We start from the raw sequence: 22,964 nt of genomic DNA on the forward strand, positions 1-22,964 counted from the left end.
AATTTTAACTGACCTCTACCCGTTCCAGAAGGCAAGCTCTCTGACCTTTAAGATAAAAAAAAAATTTAATAAATAAATACATTAAAGCAGCTTCACCAGAAGCTTGTTAGTTAGGAGCTGAAGGATTAAAGTACACCTGGTTTACCTTTGCAGAGGCAGGGGGTTGGGACCCACCGTTATCGACTCTTTGCCTTTAAACTGAAAGGTAACCACAGCGTACGGACACACGTGCCTCGGCCGCGACGTGAGCTCAAAATCAACATACTCGTAGAAGTATTGCTGCAGAGACAAAACAACAAGAGAGTCAGTGATATATTATAAATTAAGCTCCTAAAACAAACTGATAAATAAATAAATAGTAAAAAATCTCAACCTGCTATACTCAAATTTACTAACGCCCTTTATTCTTTAAATTTTAATAAACTGTACATCTGTGCAGTTTTTAAGCTCTCAATGCCGCATTATAAATGTCAGGGCTCTCAGAATTCTACCAATGAAGTGTGGAGCTTCTTTGAGCTTGTAGGGTGGAGTAAAAAAAGCCATTTCTTTGCATAGGTAACTCTATGCCCCAATCACTAGATTATTATACCTTTTGGGAGCATCAGCTAAAAACGCTGAATTTGGGAATGCTGAAGGAAAACGGAGGTGGGCTATTCAACCAAAGTTCACACTCGTTATTATGTTTCACTACAACCCAAGTCCATTTCACACTGAATTTCTCCTTTAAATAGAGAAAAAATAGTTTTAATTGTTAAAAAAAGGTCTTGATATAAAATGTTTAAATATCCTACATAAATAAATAGAATTATTTATTGTTACAGGCCTAGAAAAAGTGGTACTTGTTTTCAATACTTTCGATGCACCAAACACAGTGTGCGCACACAGATACAACCACAGTAAAATACAGTAAAAAAATAAAACTAAAAAAAAGGCTACCTGACCTAAACCACACTACACTATTATTACTGCCCCTCTCAAAAAAAGAGGAACTAGCAGCATTAAAAAAAGAATCATGATTAGAATACATTTTAAGTGATTGACATCAAAAACTAACAATTAAATTTATATATAAAAAAAATGAAAACTTAAACGCTTAATATGCAAAATAAGAGTAGGAAAAATATTTGTAGTTTAAAGTAATTGCATCAAGCATACGAAGAATCATTTTAAACTGGGTGGGTGTGATGCGGTCTCGTTTCAGAGTGGATGAATCCGATTCCAGGTTATGTTCAGTCAGAGAGTGTAAGGGAGGGAGGGAGGGAGGGAGGGAGGGAGAGAGGGAGGGAGAGAGAGGGAGGGAGAGAGAGAGGGAGAGGGAGAGGGAGAGAGAGAGAGAGAGAGAGAGAGAGAGAGCTCTCAGTCAGAATCTTCACTCCTTCATTTCTTTGGTTTTATTATGAGTAAATGAGCTACTGAGCTCTGAGTTTCCTCTTCTGAAGTCTCCATTGCTCCACCAGCCGCTCGCGTTCTGTAAAACTGAGCCGGATCCTCTTTTAAAGGCTGTACATGTGACGTAAGTACGTAAAGACGCGGGATGTGGCCAGAAGAAGAATTTGCGCAAAAAAAAGTGACCTGTGGCCCCAGTTTTTAGAATGAATAAATTAAACTTAGCAGGGACTGATGGTTATTCCAGCACACTGGTACCATTAAACACAATATTTAATCCCTATTCTTCTCAACCCATAAATGCTTCTGCTTTCAGATTAGAAAAAAAATAAAACAGACTGCCACAAACATGCTCAAACTGTTTGTTCCAACAAAATCCAGAAAGATGGAGTCTCAGGTCAGCTGTTAAATAAATATGTTGCATGAGAATGATCTTTTTTTTTTTTTTGAATTTTTTGGTTACAATTTAGAAAAATGTATAAAAAAAAAAAGTATTCAAAGTATCGTATCGGTTTTGAAAATTTTAAAAGATACCCAACCCTACTCAGGACAAGGAACATAAGTAAGTATACAGAATCTAGATTATAAAAGGGTTAATAAGCGTAAAGTACCTGAGTGTACTCGAACGCTCTGAAGGACTGTAGGGAGGTCACCCGGTTGGCATTCTTGGAGAAATGACTGTCAAATTTGGGCGTGGGGTCCAACATTCTCGACATGTTGTCGTGTATGCTTTTCACTTTACCCTGAGAAAACCAGAGAAAAAGTTCAATTAAAAAGCGTATAAGATATTGTATAACCGGAACTAGGGGTGTGCCATATCGTATCGTACGTGATAATATCGCTAAAAAAATTGGAATATCATGAACGATATTATACCTTGAAATATCGTGCCATATTACCCTCCCCTAATTACCTAATTTTGCAAAATAAAAATTCACACTGTTCTAATTTCCCATTATATATCTACTAGAGACAGATTATATCTGTCCAGTATCATTTATTTTCCTTTAATCCTGGATATATGGAGATATTTGGAGGAGTGCATTATAATTAGTATCATGACATTCTGGATCATTGACTGTTACAAATCTGATAAAATTACTTTTTTAAATATCTCAGTTAGCCATATCATATTGCATGCAATAATACAATTCTAAATAATTAAAATAATAATTGTCACATCGCCAAAAGTATCGTTATCGTGAAAATACCATGAAATATCCTGATATTATTTTAGAGCCATGTTGCCCACCCCTAACCGGAACAATGATATTTTTAATAACTAATAATCACCTTCATGACTTTAAAGATGATCATCTCTCCAGTGAAGCCAGGCTCATGGGGACTAGCTTGGAGCAAGTCAGAGAACTGAGAGAGGTAAACTCCTAGATCAGGAGAGGATATTAGCATTAGACATATATTACCCTTAAACACAACAATACAGACAATGCTCTCTCATCTCACTTTTACCTTTAGATGGATTTCCTAAAATGTTTAACCAGCCGCTGCTGCCAACTGACAAACCCTTCTCACACACCAAAGGAACCTGCAAACAACAAGTGATTATTAAATAAACGGGTTTAACGTTTTAAAGACTTTTTTTTCAAACAATGTAGGCACTTTTATAGCACTCTGTTATTAAATTAAATGTTGTTTTGTGATCATTTTATTTCAACAAAGTTAAAAAAATCAACACAACAGCACAATATTATTAACATTGCTCAAAAATATGCCCATTAGCTTTTTCACAACTTTAACACATTATTAGTGATTACTACTAAATAACAACAATTAAATCAACATTAACACTAAAGGTGTGCCATATCATAGCGTACACGATAATATCGCCAAAAAAAAATTATCGTGAACGATATATTATACCCTGGAATATGGTGCCATATCACCCACTCCTAATTATCACCCACTCTGACTACCTTTTTTGCTGTTTTTAGCAAAAGCAAAATTCCCACTGTTCTTATTACCCATTATATATCTACTAGAAACAGATTCTGTCCAGGATCATTCATTTTTTTATTTAATCCTGGATATATGAAGATATTTGGAGTGCATTATTAGTGCCATGACATTCTGGATCATTGACTTCTGTTACAAATCTGATCAATTTATTGTGTGCCATATCATATCAAATTTAATATTTATTTTGGTGCAGTAGTGTATTCTTGAAATCATTTTTTAAATTCAGTATTTCGTCATATCGTCAAGAGTATCGTTATCGCGATAATACCATGAAATATCGTGATATTATTTAAGGGCCATATCGCTTACCCCTAATTAACACTGATAAGTTGGTAGTCAATGGAGGAAGTGATGCATGTAAAAATATATTTAAGAATTCATGATACAGTTACCTCCAAAAGTATTGGAATATTGGCAAATTGGATTTTTTTCTGCTGTAGACAAAAGATCAACATTTCAGCTTTTATTTGCAGGTATTCATATCTGGATCTGATATACAGTTCAGAAGATACTGTAGCACCTCCTTTCTGAACCCACCCATTTTTCTTATGAGAAATGTGATGAAAATGCTATGGTTTGGAGAAAGAAAGTATTTGCTCATGATTCCAAACATACCAGCTCATCTGTGAAACACAGTGGAGGTAGTATCATGGCTTGAGCTTGCATGGTTTATTCCTAATATACATTATCTTCTGAATGTAAATATCTGACAATAAAAGCCAAAATGTTGATATTTTGTCTCATTTTCATCTTTTAACGTAAAACCCAAATGTTAAAATAATAAATAAAGGGATTGACATTACTTAATGACCAATAATTCTGGAGGGGACTGTAGCTCTTTGCAGCATATGATCCATGGTTTATCCAATGCAGACAAATTAATTACCCATTATATTCTGCATTTCAAAGTTTTTAAATGATTTTCTCTCTCCTTATTATGGGATGATAATCCTAATAAGCATTAAAACCATGTAAAAAGTCTAACTAACTTTTATTAGATGACTTTAAAGTATAAACTCTTACCTTGTGGGCGTCACAAAGCAGGAAACAGAAAGCCTCAGCCAGCTCTTTATCTGTGCGTCCATCCTGCTTCAGCTCTTTCCTCTTCTCTATGAACTGCACATTAAAAAGCATACAAAGATATACAGTAATTACTTCACCATAAATCAACAGATCATCCTCTGAGAAAAAGACTAACCTGACGAGCAACCTGATTAATAATAACTAATTAATAATCCATTTGCTTTTTGTAATTGTAGTTCTTATAATTCTTAGTCCTAGTTATAATTAGTCATTTCACTTACTAATTACACATATATAAGCCAGTTTATAAAATAAGTTTTAAATTGTAGTTGTAATTCTCATTTCTAGTAATAATGAGCCATTTTAATTAATATAATAAATAAATAAAATTAATTTCATCACAAATTCTAGCTTAAATCAGGAAGGCCAATTGTGCTCTCTCAGGGCTCTGCCAGCCGATGGTAAGCTGCATGACCAGGATTCGAACCAGTGATCTCTCGATCATAGTGGCATATTTAACTATGAAGAATATTCATCCGAATGAATCTGCACTGACCTCTTTCTCCAGAAGTTCACTGTGGACCAGGCGAGGTTTGGTGTAAATGAAGTTTCCAGCTGAAGAAGGGTCTTTGTAGCTGGAGGTGATGGTTTTCATTATTTCACCAAACTCTCTGGAGACTGAGTTCAAACACTGGAACAGAGCTAAAACCAGAGAGAGAGAGAAATCCAGTCAGTATGGATAGACTAATCACTACAAACAGTAACACTTTTACGCAATTATACATGACATTTATGTTGCAGTGCCCTGCTGTGTACTATATCAAAATTAACAATTTAAATCATTATTTTTTGTGCAATATTTATTTACCTATTTATCAACCTACGTGCAATATCCATGGTCATACATACTGGGGAACCATGTCTTCTCTAATCTTAGTTTTCTAGATTTATATATTTATATTTAGTACTTTCATATTCTCTTGTGTTTCTTTTCAGGCAGATCTCCCGATCAAAGTGACAGCGCTTTAGACCACTGGACTGCTTGGTGCTCCTATATATAGGGAGTTTAGGTTTACAGCAGTGCTGTAGAAACTGTTGCACTGTTGCTCCCTCACAGGAAGTCCCGAGTTCGAGTTTGTTTAGCTGTTTCTGCAGTTCACACGTGTAATATTAATTCACTTCATGGTGGAAAGAGATGGAACATTTTAACCCTACTAACACAATAATCCTGCTCTCTCCAGAGAGCACCATTCAGACCATACAATGAGTAGCAGAGCTAACAAACACCACTAACCACACAAAACTGCACTGCTGTTTTTATTCCATTTATTTGCAGTCAGCTTAGATTTTCTATTTTTGTTTAGAGGTGGCCATTATTAGGGGGAACTGTACCAAGTTTGCCTGCCATCTATGTGGCATAATTGTGGCATCTAGGCCCACCCTTGATCTGTATCTGTGATCTGGCCCAAAAACACAGATCGGCCTATTTCTACTTTCTATCATATCGTGATTGAACTTTCATAATTTTGTACTCCTTTGGTTCTTTGTTATCAGACCACACAGGCTTGTCGCATTACTTGTCGAGTCTTGGGTGCCCATGACCTGCTGCCAGTTTACTGCTTGTCCTTCCTTGAAGCACCGTATTTTTCTGACTATAAGGAGCACCCCAAAATCACCAGTGTGCCTTATAATCCGGTCAGTCTTATGTATTAATTTAATCAGTCAGGTTGTATAAAGCAGTAAAGCCACTCCGCCAAATTGCAGTGGTATTCACGAGTTTCAGTTTAGTTCTTCAGCACCGGGGCTGAAGCAGCATTAGCATTAGGCGCTCAGTGTATTTTCCCATTCAAAAGTATTTTGCATTTCATTTTCCAGCAGGACTTGGCACAATGCCCACACAACCAAAAATACCAATTGGTCTTATATCATATTCACATTTTCTGAGACACTGATTATTGGGTTTTCATTGGCTGCACGCAATAATCATCAATAATAAAATAAATAAACGCTTAAAATAGATCACACATAACTAAATTAAGTGATACTCAATATTTTGAGATGCACTAGTATATATGCTGCCATTTTAAATACATCACCACACACCCCTACTACCCAAATGCCACTTGCACTATGTGATCCCCACCCAAATACTTGTATTCTATTTCTCTTTTTTTGTATAAAGTTTTCAAGTTTTACCAATCATTCATAAGAGCAAGTGATAAAGAGACCTCAGCATGTAACCTAGAAGCTACATGCAATTTCAATTGTGCTTAAGGTAGAGCTCCCAGGTGGCGTAGCTGCCTAGAAGTTGATCCATCATCAAGGGATTGGCAGCTGGCAATCCCTGGAGAGGTCATAGACATCTGTGGTTGTCCCAGACAGCTAACCTGGCTAAGTTCTCTTCCGATATGTATCATTTAAATTGTTTACACATGTGAACTACAGACTAAGTCTAAATCATGTCCAGACATTACCAAAGCATGAGATTTTCCATGCCAGACACAGTTTCACCACCAAATGTGCATGTGGTAACGTTTAACTTTACCCAGGTTGTACTGGACATTACCCAGAACTTATCCGACCATCTGTTCTTAATAAAAAAAAATCTTAAATAATAGGTCTATGCTTCTTCAGTGTTGCAATGTTAAATATCAGCATTCTGAACAGTTTTGCTTATTCAAACAGACCGATTTCTTTTAAAAAGCTCAGTTTTAATACCCTACTTAATAAACGTCAGGTTTAAATCAGGCTCTGGCTCATAATGACAGTTTATGGAGCAGTTTGGGCTCGGGCAGAGCGTGCATGGGCTGGGGCCTGTATTTTAGGGCCTGATCTAAGCTTTATGCCACCACAATGTTGTGTATCACAATAATTTCTGGGACAATATATATCGTCCAGAAAAATGTTTTTATCATGACAGGCCTACATATTACTGGATGCATTTTAGTGTTTGGGTACTTTTTAAGAAATATCAATTTGTTAAAATTGAGAGAGAGCGCAAGCAAGCAAGAAAGAGAGACAGACAAAAAGCACGAGTGAGAGAGACAGACGGACGGGACAAGCAAAAGCGAGAGTAAGAGAGAGAGAGACAGACAGACAGCACGAGCAAAAGAGAGGGAGCGCGCGAGAGAGAGAGAGAGACAGACAGCGCGATCAATAGAGAGAGCGAGACAGACACAGTACGAGCGCCTAACCCTGCGTTCACACTGGAAAGCGACAGCTGACCATTAGTTTCCTATGGCAGTGCAGAAATGGTGTGTAGACAGTTTGAATGAGCTGTGTTTCTGCGCTCTCTGCTCGTGTGCTCCAACTTCCAGTCAGAGCTAAACTTCTCGGCACAGCTAGGTCAGTAGCAAGTTGCTAACAGCAACCGTGCTACAGCTACACTTTCCGGGTTACGTTCATTGGTTCCACAAGTCTCGTATACCGTTACACCCCAAACATCTAGTGAAACATCCTGATTATTTATATAATATATAATATATAATATAATATCATTCTTATTGGCCTTTAACAGCACCACAGATAAAAGCGCACTTCAATGCCTCAGAGAATATTTTGGTTGAGCTTACTATAAGATTCCTTATATGTTCCTTCCTTCACAGTCTGCATGACTTTAGTGTGAATATACACTGCCTGGTCAACAAAAAAAGGTCACACACTCTAATATTTCGTTAGTTTGATTGCGTCACAAATTCACTGTGACATTGTTTCGATAAGCTTCTGCAATGTCACAAGATTTATTTCAATTCAGTGTTGCAATATTTTTTTTTACCAAGTTCTTGCAGCAGCATTGATGATGGTAGAGTCTGACAGCTGCACAAAGCAGCTCTTCTCCATCCAGCACATCCCAAAGATTCTCAATGAGGTTAAGATCTGGACTCTGTGGTGAACTCTCTCTCAATCCATGTGTGAAAATGATAAATGATGATCTCATGCTCCCTGAACTCTGAACTCTTTCACAATTCCAGCACCATGAATCCTGACATCATCATTCATTGATGGAATAATCTGGTCTATATTCAGTATATTCAGGTAGTCAGCTGACCTCATTCTTTCAGCACATACTGTTGCTGAACCTAAACCTGCAGACCAACTGCAGCATCAACCAACCACCCCCACATCATTTACTTACTTAAATCCAGGTGGTGACTTATTTTTTGGCCAGGCAGTGTACAATGCAGGAAAAAAACTAAATAAAATGAAAAAAAAAATGTTAATAATTCAATGAGAAGGTGTGTGTTTTTTTACTGGTAATGTATAGAAAATTTTATTCAACTGAGCTGAACTTTTTTTTTACTCAGTTGCACTTAAAAAAACAAAACAAAAAGGTACCTGTTCAATATTCATCCAATATGCACCTAATATACTGAATTAGTACAGTAGCACTACATTCCTCAGTTGTTCATTAAAACCTCCATCAGGTAGAAGCCGGCTTGTTGGGTGAGGTGTCTCAACCAAGCAGAAAGACTCCAGTCAAACAATAGGGACAAACATGCCTGAATTGCCTGAGGAGAATCTCCCCAGGTGTGGGGAATGGGTGTGGACTTGGAGCAGATCACCTACTGTGATGAAGGCAAGACAATAAACACTTAAAGGCTATGTTCACATTACCAGACTGAAGTGACACAAATCAGATTTTTTGCCCAATGTGGCTTAGATCAGATTTTTTTTATGGCTGTGTGAACGTGCCAAATAAGATTTTTACAAATCAGATTTGAAATCACTTTCAAATGTGGTCCTAAATCAGATACATATCCAATCCATGGACATGCGACATGAATGCTTTTACGCATTAGCATTAGCGCTACATGCTTCGCTCTCGAACCCACACATCTCTTGGTGCAGCTGTGCAGCTATAGCTGCAAAAAAACAGCAAAAGCAAACCGCCTGTCCTTTTTTCTTCACCTCCTTGACCTGAGCATGAACTTCAGACAAGCTGTTTACTGTTTCTCCACTCCAGCAAAAGATGCTCCACATATGAGCTGCTAACAAACTCATCAATTTCCCTTTATAAAGCTACGAGTCTCTCGTCTCTCTAATATGAGTTTTTTTGCTGTAGGTGAAGTAGGTGACATTAATACACATATCAATGTGCGTATATGTGAGGCGTTTCAGAGACAGATTCTAGTGTATTGCTAACCTAGGTGGTTGCTAGGGTGTTGCAAAGGGGTCACTAGCTAATATGTTTGTAATGGCACTGGCAGCGCTGCTAAGGTGTTACCATGTGGTTGCTGAGGTGTTGCAAAGTTTTGGTTAGCTAATAAATATACCTATGTTTGTAATGGCAATTGTAGCAGCTGCTAAAGTGTTGCAAAATGGTTGCTAGCTAATATGTTTGTTATTGTTCTGGCAGCCGCTGCTAAGGTGTTGCTGGGTGGTTGCTATATGTTGATGTTAGGTTTTGCGGTTGAATGGTAAGGTGAATATGTCACAGAAAATGAAGAGAAATGTGAGGGAAAATGTTAATGTGTACTAAGTGGCTGGTATACTGAGGTATGTCTATAATGCTATGTTGGTTACTAGTGTGTTGCTTACCTAGCTGGTTGCTGAGGTGTTGCAAAGTGGTGGCTAGCTAATATGTTTGTTATTGTACTGGCAGTGAGTGCCTCATAAGGTGTTGTAAGGGAGGTGGTCGCTAACATGTTGTTAGTGTGTTGCTAACCTAGGTGGCTGCTGAGGTGTTGCTGGCTAATATGTTTGTTACTGTACTGGCAGTGCCTGCTAATGTGTTGCTAGGTGGTTGCTAAGCTGTTGCAAAAGAGTTGCAAAGCTAATATGTTTGTTATTGTACTGGCACGGCCTGCTAATGTGTTGCTAGGTGGTTGCTAAGCTGTTGCAAAGTAGTTGCAAAACTAATATGTTTGTTATTGTGCTGGCAGTGAGTGCTAATGTGTTACTAGGTGGTTGCTGAGGTGTTGCTAGCTAATATGTTTGTTATTGTACTGGCAGTGCCTGCTAATGTGTTGCTAGGTGGTTGCTGAGGTGTTGCTAGCTAATATGTTTGTTATTGTACTGGCAGTGCCTGCTAATGTGTTGCTAGGTGGTTGCTGAGGTGTTGCTAGCTAATATGTTTGTTATTGTACTGGCAGTGCCTGCTAATGTGTTGCTAGGTGGTTGCTGAGGTGTTGCTAGCTAATATGTTTGTTATTGTACTGGCAGTGCCTGCTAATGTGTTGCTAGGTGGTTGCTGAGGTGTTGCAGAGTGGTGGCTAGCTGGTATTGGTGTTGGTTGGTAAGGTGAAAATGTCTATAAACGGCAATTTAGAAGCGTATTTTGTAGTAGTCGCTGCCTAAAAAAAAACAACACTTCTCAACAGCACGTTCGAATTTCCCAGTCCACCTTAAATACCGCTGCAGTTGACACAGCCACAGTACAGCGGCTGCGGGCGCCTGACTGAAACTGCCGCACGATTTAAGGTGGACCGCCGAATTAGTCATTTTCAAAACATAGCACCTCTCTTCTCCTTGTTCCTCTTCGGTATCCTCGGAAAGCTGAGCCGCGGGGGTTCGTCCGCCAGCCGGTTAGAAAGCGCAGAGGGTCCCCCGGGCTTGGCGTCGGACCCGCGGCTCCTGTGCGTCTCGGAAACGTCCTCAAACCCAGCCGCCAGCTCCTCGTCCCCGTCGGACCGCTCGCCATCTTGGTTGGAGAGCAGCTCGGCCGCGCTGGAGAGCCGCCGCTGCCGCTCCATTTCTGGGTTCAGTTGTCAGCTAATTCTCCTCAGACATCAGCCGCTTTATCTTCACCTCCCCGCGAACCGTTCCTCCCACAGCCCTGATTCACACACTCCACACACTCTACATTACACACACACTCCCTCTCACACACACACTGCCCACATTCTCACCCAGCAGCCGCCATGCCACCAGGGAGGGGTGACGTCATGACGCTGCGTCTCGACGCCCCCTGCTGGCTGAGGTAGGAGCTGCTATTCTGTTAATATACAGCTCTGGAAAAAAAAAGACCACTCCAGTTTCCGAATCAGTTTCTCTGATTTTGCTATTTATAGGTTAATATTTGAGTAAAATGAAAATTGTTGTTTTATTCTATAAACTACAGACAACATATCTCCCAAATTCCATATAAAAATCTCGTCATTTAGAGCATTTATTTACAGAAAATTAGAAAAGCCTGAAATAACAATAAATACGCAGAGATTTCAGACCTCGAATAATAAAAAAAAAAAAAAAGTTGATATTCATAAAGTTTTACGAGTTTAGAAATCAATATTTCCTGGAATAAACTTGTTTTTTAATCACAGTTTGCATCATGCATCTTGGCATCATGTTCTCCTCCACCACTCTTACACACTGCTTTTAAATAAATGTATGCCACTCCTGGTGCAAGAATTCAAGCAGATCATCCATGTTCCTCTTGATTATATTCCAGAGGTTTTCAATTTGGTGAAATCAAAGCAGCTCATCATTTTAAAGTGATCTCTTATTTTTTCAAGAGTTGTAGAACCAGCAGTTGACAAACCATCACTGATCATCGGTAAATTTTCCACCAATCAGTGATGGTTTGGAGAGTCATGTCATCTGCTGGTGTTGATCCACTGTGTTTTATTATCAAGTCTAAAGTCAGTGCAGTTTTGTTTTCCCCAAAAAATCTTACAGCACTTCATGCTTCTTCCCTCTGCTACTGACAACTTTTATGGAGATGCAGATTTCATTTTCCAGCAGGACTTGGCACACTGACCACACTGCCAAAAGTACCAATTTTGGTTTTCATTAGCTGTAAACTATAATCATGAACAATCTAAAAAATAAACACTTAAAATAGATCACTATTATATAGTAATAGTGGTTTACTATAGTGGTTTAAAGTAGCATCTCTTGCTTATTAGACAGTTTTGCACATCTTGCTTAGATTTTCTTAGTCAGCTTTTTGAAAGCAGAGTCACCTGGAATTCAGGCTTTCAGTTAACAGCTGTGCTGAACTCATCAAGAGTTAATTACTTGAATTTCTTGTCTCTTAAGTGTGCACTATTTATTATATTTTTGTACAATTTATTGTTATACATTCAACTGACAATAAATAAAAGGTTTATTTTGAGATTATTTTTCTTTTCTAATCCATATTATGGCAAGAACTGAAGGTCAGTCAAAAAAACTTTGAAATTATCTTTAAGTGCATTGGCAAAAAAGATTTGGCAAATGTGTTATGAGTGCACATACCTCAGCACATACTCAGCTCTGCTGCTCATCCCACACATGCATGTTTCTAACAAATGTGGCTCAGTTTTAAAGAGAAATTAACAGGTTTTTTCAATGATATATGTTTTATTACCAAGAATCATTATTACAGCAAAGAAATACCCATCAACCCAACACACATTTATACATTTTACACGTTCACTCTCAATATTTACGACCTTTAAACAACCCTACAATGCTTTGTTTCCAACCAGCTGCCATATAACTAACCTGTATTTAGCAGTTTGGCGCAATTAAGCACCTGGACAGGTAGCTGCTTTCATACAGGCTGGCAGTGTGGCACTGCTGGAACTCTCCTGAGGGGGCAGAGAGAAACATGAGGCAGTTTATTCTCAAGGGGAAAACCTTGACAATGAAGCCTGGCCCACAGGAGTAGCCTGGCCATATGCTGTCTGCCTTTGTTGTCTTCGATTGCATCATGGACTTAACCGTCTTCTCAGTGCAATTTGAGCGTTCAAGGAGGATTTTTATAGGCTGAAAATCTTTGAAAAGTTACTTTATTTCAGTAATTCAGTTCAACATGTGAAACTCATATATTATATAGCGTTTATTTCTTTTATTGTTGATGATTATTTATGGCTTACAGCCAATGAAAACCCCAAAAATCAGTGTCTCGGAAAATTAGAATATTATATATTATATTATAAGACCAATTGTTACTGTTGGAAAATGAAATCAGCATCTCTATTAAAAAGTTGTCAGTAGCAGAGGGAAGCTGTAAGATATGAAGTGCTGTAAGATTTTGTGGGAAAACAAAACTGCACTGACTTTAGACTTGATAATAAAACACAGTGGATCAACAGCAGCAGATGACAGACATGACTCTCTAAACAAACCATCACTGATTGGTGGAAACTTCACACTAGACCTCGAGCAGTTTGGACTGTGTGTCTCTCCACTCTTCCTCCAGACTCTGCTCCCTTGATTTCCTTTAAATGAAATGTAAAATTGACTGATGATCAGTGATGGTTTAATAGAGGATTTCATTTTCCAGCAGGACTTGGTCTTATATAGCATTCTAATTTTGTAAGACACAGATTTTTAGGTTTTATTGGCTGTAAGCCATAATCATCAACAATAAGAGAAATAAAAGCTTAAAATAGATCACTCTGTGTGTAATATATCTATTAAATATATGAGTTTCACATTTTAAATGATTTAAATAAAGTTACTTGATTAATGATATTCCTATTTTTGAGATGCACTAGTATAAGCAATGATGTCAATGCATATTAAAAGAGGAGGTGTATAGTATGGTAGGTACACTATTGATATATATTATGTTATATTTATAATATATGATCGTAATATTCTTAATATAAACAAAAAATAGCCTGTGTTCCATTATGCAAACAAAAGAATACAATTGTTATAATTATGATTATATATATACATTGATGTACTGTAGAACACAAAGCTTAACAACTGCTCTTGGCAGAGATCTGATCCTCTGAGGTTGCCATTTGCACAATTATTCCCCCTGGCCCTAATTACCTGACAATCACACTTATATACAGCAGATAAACAATCCTGGCTGATGCAACCTCTGCTGTGAAGCCAGAGCTCGTTATTTTCCAGCCGCAAGACCAGACTTTAAACAAGCGTATTAACAGCAGGACCTGAAGGAGTTAAACACAGAGCAGTTTGCAAACTTCAGATCAGATCTTCCCCAAACAAACTTACCAAAAAAAAAAAAAAACATCTGGATTCAGACTGAGGGTCTGAATGAGAAAACGAGCTAACAGAATATACATTATAAAAACATTTAACCCTTGTGTGGTGTTCATATTTTTGTTACTTGTTTACTTTGTTACTTGTATTTAATTCAGCAAAATTAAGCAAATTTACATTAAAATGCTTTACACATGCTCGCTTCACCTAAATTGCAAGCAATATAAACAGCTTACATGGTTAATATTTGCCCTTTACCTTTCTTATGTTACATTTCTTTTAAAAAGTGCTACTCTTTTTTTTATTATTTTTTTTTTATAAAATGTAAAAGAAAATGAATTAAACTCAAGATATGAGTAGAAAATTTGTTTAGTTTCAAATTTACAAATGAAGCAATGTTTATTAGCCCTGGGCCAAACATACTGTATGTAATATAAATGTGTGTGTGTGTGTGTGTGTTGGGCGGGGGTGTGTACAGTGTGTGTTTATCGAAAATGTGTTTTGATATATGTTTTTCACCAAAAATGAGTTTGAGTTAGAAAAAATATTTTTTTTTGTATCATTTGATGAAAAATGAAAATGGGTCCCACAGACCCGAACACCACACAAGGGTTAACAATGTTTAAAAAGGTTCCAGGTAGGTAGCCAAGAACATTTATTAGAACATTTCTCACATAACGTTCCCAATTAGACGAAAATTAACAGAAAGGATTATGGAAACAGTTAAAGCAACATTCCCAAAACTAACAATAAAAAAAACACTAAACCCAGTATGTATAAAAGTGTTAAATAAAAACGGTCTAAAAGCAACGTGTTGATTTTACTAACCAAAAAGCTTGTGTAGCTGAAAAATCCGCATCTTCAGCAGTGAATTAATCTTTAAACCTTCATTATTAACACAAATAAATGCATCCAGAGGGTGTCATGGTTTAATTTCAATTACAGTACAAAATCTTATTAACATACGCAGTGTTGTGTATTAAACAAATGTAGACTATTCCAAAAATGATAAAACTCACAATTCCATTATAAAAATATGATAAACGATCAGTAAAATGATGAGTTTCTTTGATTTTACCAAATTGAAAACCTCTGGAATATAATCAAGAGGAAGATGGATGATCACAAACCATCAAACCACCAAGCTGAACTGCTTGAATTTTTGCACCAGGAGTAAAGCAGCATAAAGTTCTCCAAAAGCAGTGTGTAAGACTGGTGGAGGAGAACATGATGCCAAGATGCATGTTAAAAAAAATGTGATTAAAAACCACCAGGAGTTATTCCACCAAATATTGATTTCTGAACTCTTAAAACTTTATAAAAATTAACTTGTTTTCTTTGCATTATTTGAGGTCTGAAAGCTCTGCTTCCTTTTTGTTATTTCAGTCATTTCTCATTTTCTGCAAATAAATGCTCTAAATGACGATATTTTTGTGAGGAATTTAGGAGAAATGTTGTCTTTAGTTTATAGAATAAAACAACAAAGTTCATTTTATTCAAACATAAACCTATAAATAGCAAAATCAGAGAAACTAGTCATCTCAATTTTTATATTTTTATGTATTCACACAATTGAAATAAAACCAATAGAGGGAGACAAAAGCTCCCTTTTTATCTCAAGAAAAGAAACGCAGCTGTAACACTTAAAACACCCACAGTATTGAACTCATACTCATACTTCCTCTTACCCAAAATAAAACCCCTCAGTCAAAACAGATATGTTTGGTAAAGTTTATGAAGCTAATTATTTATAATTTATAATTTTACCAGAACTACAGCTAATTTAAGTTCACCAGTGTTTAATGATGAATCTAGTCATATACACAGGTGTAAAAAAGTGTTTTTTTTTGCATTTAAATTAAAGTTTTTATTATTAAGGTAGACAAAAAGTGTGAAAAAGTGTTTGCCCCCCAGTTAAAACATAACTTAACTGTGATTAATCACACCTGAGTTCAATTTCTCTAGCCACACCCACACCTGGTTACCGATACACCTGTTCTCAATCAAGAAATCACTTTAATAGGACCTGCCTGAGAAAGTGAAGTAGACCAAAAGATACTCAAAAGCTAGACATAATGCCAATATTTAAATAAGTTCACAATTAAGTGAGAAAGTAATTGAGATATATCAGTTTGGAAAAGGTTATAAAGCCATTTCTAAAGTTTTGTGACTCCAAAACTTGGTAAAAACCTGGAACAGTGGTGAACCTTCCCAGGAGTGGCTGGCCGACCAACATTTCCCCAAGAGTGCAGAGAGGACTCATCCAAGAGGTCACAAAAGACCCACAACAACAGCCAAAGAACTGTAGACCTCACATGTCCCAGTTAAATTCAGCATTCAGGTGAGCAAAACCTTTAGGCAGTATAGTGTATATCATTATATCAAGAAAACATAATGGCAAATCCAGGTCCAGAAATATAAAAGGCTCTTTTTTATGTTATGCTGTATATTGACAAAAAGGAAGGCCTTTATAGCTGCTATTAGTTTCTGAATCAGTTTCTCTGATTTTGCTATTTATATGTTTATGTTTGAGTAAAATTAACATTGTTGTTTTATTCTATAAACTACAGACAACATTTCTCCCAAATTCCAAATAAAAATATTGTAATTTAGAGCATTTATTTATTTGCAGAAAATGAGAAATGGCTGAAATAACAAAAAAAAGATGCAGAGCTTTCAGACCTCAAATAATACAAAGAAAAAAACAAGTTCATATTTATAAAGTTTTAAGAGTTCAGAAATCAACATTTGATCTATTCCACCCTGGTTTTTAATCACATTTTTTTTCATGCAGCTTGGCATCATCATGTTCTCCTCCACCAGTCTTACACACTGCTTTTGGATAACTTTATGCTGCTTTACTGCTGGTGCAAAACCTCAAGCAGTTCAGTTTGGTGGTTTGATGGTTTGTGATCATCCATCTTCCTCTTGATTATATTCCAGAGGTTTTCAATTTGGTCAAATCAAAGAAACTCATCATTTTTAATGGTCTTTTTTTTCTAGAGCTGTAAATTATGAGTAGCAACATCAAGCATGATTAAAATGATTAAATGCTACACAGTCGATTTAATGTATTGGTCAGCGGGTTCACATGGGGCTAGCTTTTGAGGGGTCCTGCTTTCCTGGAAAGATGAGACCATTACTGTTAAAGAGTCAGATTTGTGGGCCGCAGGTTCATCTCTCATTATCTGCTCTTTAAAACATTTAGTAGAGGCTGTGACAGGAAAAAACGAGAGGGAGAAGAATTCTTGAGAGTACTCCTGCATTATTCACCCGCTCATTAGAGCTCAGAGCTAATTAACAGAGAGACATATTTCCTCCATCCTTTCAGAACATTCCCTTCCCTTTTTTATTAATGGATTATTACAATTATCATAGTGAGCAGTGAGTTGGCTTGGGAAGAGTTCACACTGTCATTAATGCAAAAGGTAGATACATCATAAAATACTGAGAAATACATGTTCATTTTCACTAGAGGACTCCGAGTTTTGGATTCTATTGGAATTGTAACATGATTCCAAGCTTTACACAACTAACATAACAAAACTCATCTTACTTTATTTCAGTAATTCAGTTTAAAATGTGAAACTCATATATTATAAAGATGTATTAAACACACAGAGAGTGATCTATTTTAAGTGTAAAAAATTTTTTAGAAACTGATTTTTTGTGTTTCATTGTCTGTAAGCCATACTCAACAACATTAAAAGAATTAGAATATTATATAAGACAAATTGGTACTTTTAGCAGTGTGGGCAGTGTGCCAAGTCCTGCTGGAAAATGAAATCCGCATCTCCATAAAAGTTGTCAGTAGCAGAGGGAAGCTGTAAGATATGAAGTGCTGTAAGATTTTGTGGGAAAACAAAACTGCACTGACTTTAGACTTGATAATAAAACACAGTGGATCAACACCAGCAGATGACAGACATGACTCTTTATCCAAACCATCACTGATTGGTGGAAACTGTCAGGACGTTTCACGTTTTATTATTAGTTAAGTCAAATCTAGCTTAGCTTTAGCAGCATCTCATTTTCTCATACTAATAAGTTCACATTTCCTCAGGGTGCTGATTGGCTACAGGCCAGAGAAACTCGCTTCTTATTGGCATAAAGTTAGAACAATTGCAACATTTATCCACGCACTTTTTCTCGCATGTGCTGCCAAAACTTCCCAGACTCCTCTGTGTGACTCCATAGGAAACAGTGGGAGGATGAGCAAAAAATGCATTGGAGCCCCCAAGCTAAATTGGCCACAGCAAAAAAAAAAAAAAAAAAAAAATCTAAGCCTCAAATATCTTTTCTAGCTTTGTGTTTGCTGAGGGTTCATATTTTGCCAGCTGCAGGAATGACAAACCTCACTGGCTACTGTCAGCACTAGTGGGAGGAGCCTCCTTGATTTCCTTCATTGACTGTCAGAGAATTTAAATTGGAGCTCATACAGTTTGTTGTTCCATTAAATTTATAATCAGTTGTTGTCTGGGAGCCCTAGGCAATTGATTGGTTTACTTGTCTGGTTGCAACAGGCTTGGCTGCAGTATGAATGTACTATAAAAGGCACCAATACCAATGAAGAGCAATATAATAGTTAGAATTAGAAAAAAAACAGAAAACACAAATATATATTTTTTAAAATCATTTATTTTATACTTTCAACATTACACACATTCCAGCGAATTCCAGCCTTTCCATCAGTATAAACATGCTGTTACTTTCCAAACCCTCTCTCAGTATGGCTATAAGAATACTCTCTGAGATCTTTTCCCCCCCAAATCACCTCAGATCCATCACTCGAATTCCAAACCATTCCACTCGTTTACCTCCAGTAATACTTCCTACACTTCCTTTTTCCGTGAGCAACCCCTGATAACAGAACGCAATATTTAGGGCAGGTGAAAAAAAACAAAGCTATAAATAAACATCATCCTACTGCATCGATTTTTTTTTTAAATACATTTCTTTGAAAAAATAAAGAAGACGTTAAAAACCATATACTGCTTTTTCTGTTTCACGGATTTTAACATTTTAATAGTGATTATTAACCTGGCGAACGTGGATTCCTCAAACGCGTGACAATACGAAAACTAACCCCACGTACGTTCGAAGGACTCGCACGAACTTTTCTCGATTTAAAAACGTTTTAAACACTTTTTGGCAATGGATTCGGTTTTGCTTAGTTTTTTTTTTTTTTTTTTTTGAGGTGCAGCCATAGATGATGATGAAGATGATGATGATGATCATCATATGATGCCATACCAAACACTGGTTTCAGCACTCAAACAAACACACACACACACACACACACACACACACACACACACACACACACACACACACACACACACATACATACATACATACATACATACACACACACATTTCATACACTCTCAACTCACAACACACTCATACACAACAAGAACAAAAAAAAAAACACCACCCAGTAAAAGACGACGACGTGGACTGCTGCTCTGCGGAGTCACATGGCACACGACTTTTTTTTTTTTACACCGAGTGCTACAGGTTTTGTTTTGTTTTTTTTACAAAATAAAAAATAAATTGCTGCTGCCACATTATTACATATATAATATATATGTATATATAAATATGGGCTGATCACACAGGTTCACAAGCTCATACTATATGTTCGCATATATCTCAACATGACAAGCAACAAAAACACCTAGCGCCCATCCATCCATCCATTCATCCATCCATCCATCCGTCCTTCTGTCTATTTGTCTGTCTGTATATCTGTCTGTTGTCTAGATGCTCGATCTGAAACCATGATTGAGGAAACCATGGATTATCCAAGCTGTGGATTGAATATCTTCCAGAATAATCATCTAAGGATGCTTGCTTTTTTGTTGTTTGTTAAACTTCTCAAAGTGCTTCACAGGAGGCTTGTTTCCATGTTCTGGCTCCATCCGTCCATCCAGGTTGATAGATTGTCACTGTCGCAGTTCTGTAGGAACAGCAATAACAGCAATAAAAAAGGAACGGCAAGAACGGCACTGGCCACAGCTCGGTGCGTACAATCTCGATCTTCGTGAGTCCATTCAGTCCACATTCCACCAGGACAATTCTAGCCAGACACTGCCGGTAACGATCATTATTACCTATAATGCTGCCTTCTTCTATGCTGTATTCCTGGTACGCAATATCCGTCCGTCTGTCAGTCTCTGTGTAGCTTCTGATCCTCTCAGATCACAGTAGAAACGTCACGAGAAGAACACTGCGAGACGCCCTCCAACTCCAAACGTTCTTGATTGTCAGTGAAAACATTCCGCTGGTCGTTTTGTCTGGGTGATTTACGGCAGACGCAACACGCTCATCAACATAAATATAATACATCTTTAAATAGAATCTGAATCTTTCCTCTCAGAGGCCACAAGTAGTAGTAGTAGTAGTAATAGTGCAGTGGAACAGGGAGCAGGTGTGGGAGTGGTGGTAGACCAAGCAGTTTGGTGTGAAAAGTAAAAGTAGGCTGTGCATGGGAAGAAAAAAGTGGTGAAGAAGGAAAAGAAAAGAAAAGAAAAAATATATATATATATATACACACACACAGACACAGACACAGAAGGTCAAACAGGGTGCCATCTTGAGTTTTCAGCTCTTAGACAGACAAAATATAAACCACAGGACGAGACACTGTAGAGATATTTAGGACCCTTTACAGTCTTTCACCAGAGAACTAGGTTCACACACACATGTGAACGCACCACGTGTGTGTTTGTGAGAAAGAGAAAGGCACAAAATCAAACCAGAGAAAGAAAAGTGAAAAGTGAAAAGAAGTGAGGTGCAAAAGAAGGAACACAAGGAACAGAACAGAAAGTTTGAAGGAAAGAAAGAAAGTGTGGCCTCTACACTCTTCCACTGAAGTTCACCACACTGTGACTTCACCACAGCTTCTCCACGTCTTCTGACAACAACACTGTACAAGTTTTTGCTTGGTGAGCGAGCGGAGATGACAGCGAGTTAAATAGTCCACGTTACAGTACAGTACATCATGATCTTCCTCACACTTCCACAGGTGTACCAATCAAGTCCGTGTGCTCCATCAGCGGGCAGTCACTGGGCTCCGTCGCCTCTCCGCCCGGGTCGCTAGTGTCCATGCTACAGTCGGAGGAGTCGCTGTCGCTTTGGTCCATGCGCTCCTCCGTTTTGTCCTGAGAGGGCGCCGTAAGCCCTGAGGGAGACTGCGGCAGACTCCTGGGGGGTTCCGGGCCCACCGCTACTTTGGCCTGCCGGATGCAGTTCAGCCACTGCTGCTTGTTGAAGGCGTCGCTGGCCTGGAAGGAGTGCGTGTGGAGCTGCCCCCCGCTGCGGTACGTCACCCGGAAAAAGTTCTTGGCTGGAGAGAAAAGAGAGAAGACGGTATAGTATGAGAAACCATACTTTTACAGGGAATCAGATGTACATAATTAATATGGATTAGAACATTACTCATAGTGATATTCACTGTATCTGTTTACAACAAAATTTCAAGCCAACTATTCCACTCATTTAGCTGCTACTCAGCTGTATATCCCCCATCACTGGCGATGCCACAACACAAGGAGGGTGAAGTCAGACTCTGAGTAGCATCAAAGCATATATATATATATATATATATAAGAAAAAGTAGGCACATTTCTTACGATTGCTCTCAAAAGCCAAAAAGTAAGTTTTTTTTTTAAGCGTTCTTTTAAAGGATGCAGTACATTCAGATGGTCTGATATCTAAAGACAGACTGTTCCATAATTTAGGATCACACACAGCGAAGGCACAATCTCCCTTTGGTGTCAGTTTAATTTTAGGGACCACCAAAAGTCCCTTGTTAGAGGATCTCAGAGACCTGTTGGTCATAAGAGAAACTAGCACTTATAAGTAAGAATTAACTGGCAGCCATATATAAAACATATTCTGGTTTGTTTAATTCACTAAATACCTGCATATGCTTTTCTTCACAGTTTTATGACTTTATTATTAATCTACAATGCAGAAAGTTTTAAAATATAGAATATATATATTTATACTCATACTCACTCCTTTCTGTGTTGCTGAATGCTCCTCTGATGGAGCCCCCCAGCCGAATCTCCCCATCCTGCAGGTCTTCCCACTCCAGGTCCCTCACAGGTATGGGCTGCCTGTAGAGCTGGTACCAGAGCTGCTCGTTGTGGGTGAGGGCACGCGTGATGACCAGAACATCCTGGAACAGGAACACGTGGAGCTTCTGCAGGAGAAAGGGCAGGAGAAAAGAGTGGAGAGGGGATGGTTAGACAGCTGTAAATAAACTTTTTCTTCTCCCTAATTTTTACCCAGATTTCGCCCTAATTAGGTCTCCTCAGATACTCTTAGTTATAGGGCTGACTTCAATATGGGGGGCATCAAGTGTTCCAGCAGTCTAAAATGCTGCCTTTATGATTGGAAAATTGCTGGTTTGAATCCTAGTCATGCAGCTTGCCATCAGCTGCCGGAGCCCCGAGAGAACACAATTAGCCTTGCTCTCTCTCTGGGTGGGTACAGTACAGTAGATGGCGCTCTCTTTTTCCCCTCCTCACTCCTAGGGTGATGTGGATCAGCACAAGGCTGCGTCTGTGAGCTGATGTATCAGAACTGAGTCGCTGCACTTTCCTCCGAGCGTTAGCGCTGTGATGCTAGTGATGGGGATATGCAGCTGAATGAATGGGATAATTAGTCTAGCTAAATAT

The 22,964-nt window shown here is 38.0% G+C and overlaps 2 protein-coding genes across 9 annotated transcripts in view; both read right to left on the minus strand.

Annotated features, from left to right (window-relative positions):
- The window catches only part of tasora (transcription activation suppressor a), a 35,026-nt gene extending 23,741 nt beyond the window's left edge, over positions 1 to 11,285 (minus strand). For all 5 annotated transcript variants that reach the window (XM_049471871.1, XM_049471872.1, XM_049471873.1 and 2 more), the window contains exons 1-8: positions 10,844 to 11,285; positions 4,943 to 5,088; positions 4,387 to 4,479; positions 2,857 to 2,932; positions 2,680 to 2,771; positions 1,998 to 2,129; positions 146 to 279; positions 14 to 45 (exon numbers count right to left, since the gene is read on the minus strand). In XM_049471871.1, the coding sequence (XP_049327828.1) occupies positions 14 to 45; positions 146 to 279; positions 1,998 to 2,129; positions 2,680 to 2,771; positions 2,857 to 2,932; positions 4,387 to 4,479; positions 4,943 to 5,088; positions 10,844 to 11,078 (940 nt within the window). In that variant the 5' untranslated portion in view covers positions 11,079 to 11,285. The remainder of the gene's footprint in view (positions 1 to 13; positions 46 to 145; positions 280 to 1,997; positions 2,130 to 2,679; positions 2,772 to 2,856; positions 2,933 to 4,386; positions 4,480 to 4,942; positions 5,089 to 10,843) is intronic.
- Positions 11,286 to 18,894: 7,609 nt separating this feature from the next.
- Positions 18,895 to 22,964, minus strand: part of arhgef3 (Rho guanine nucleotide exchange factor (GEF) 3) — a 136,339-nt gene continuing 132,269 nt past the window's right edge. For all 4 annotated transcript variants that reach the window (XM_022682227.2, XM_022682229.2, XM_022682228.2 and 1 more), the window contains 2 exons: positions 22,300 to 22,486; positions 18,895 to 21,625 (listed from right to left, as the gene is read on the minus strand). In XM_022682227.2, the coding sequence (XP_022537948.1) occupies positions 21,291 to 21,625; positions 22,300 to 22,486 (522 nt within the window). In that variant the 3' untranslated portion in view covers positions 18,895 to 21,290. The remainder of the gene's footprint in view (positions 21,626 to 22,299; positions 22,487 to 22,964) is intronic.

The sequence above is a fragment of the Astyanax mexicanus genome, chromosome 24 (assembly GCF_023375975.1).
Source record: "Astyanax mexicanus isolate ESR-SI-001 chromosome 24, AstMex3_surface, whole genome shotgun sequence".
NCBI classification, from domain to species: Eukaryota; Metazoa; Chordata; class Actinopteri; order Characiformes; family Acestrorhamphidae; genus Astyanax; species Astyanax mexicanus.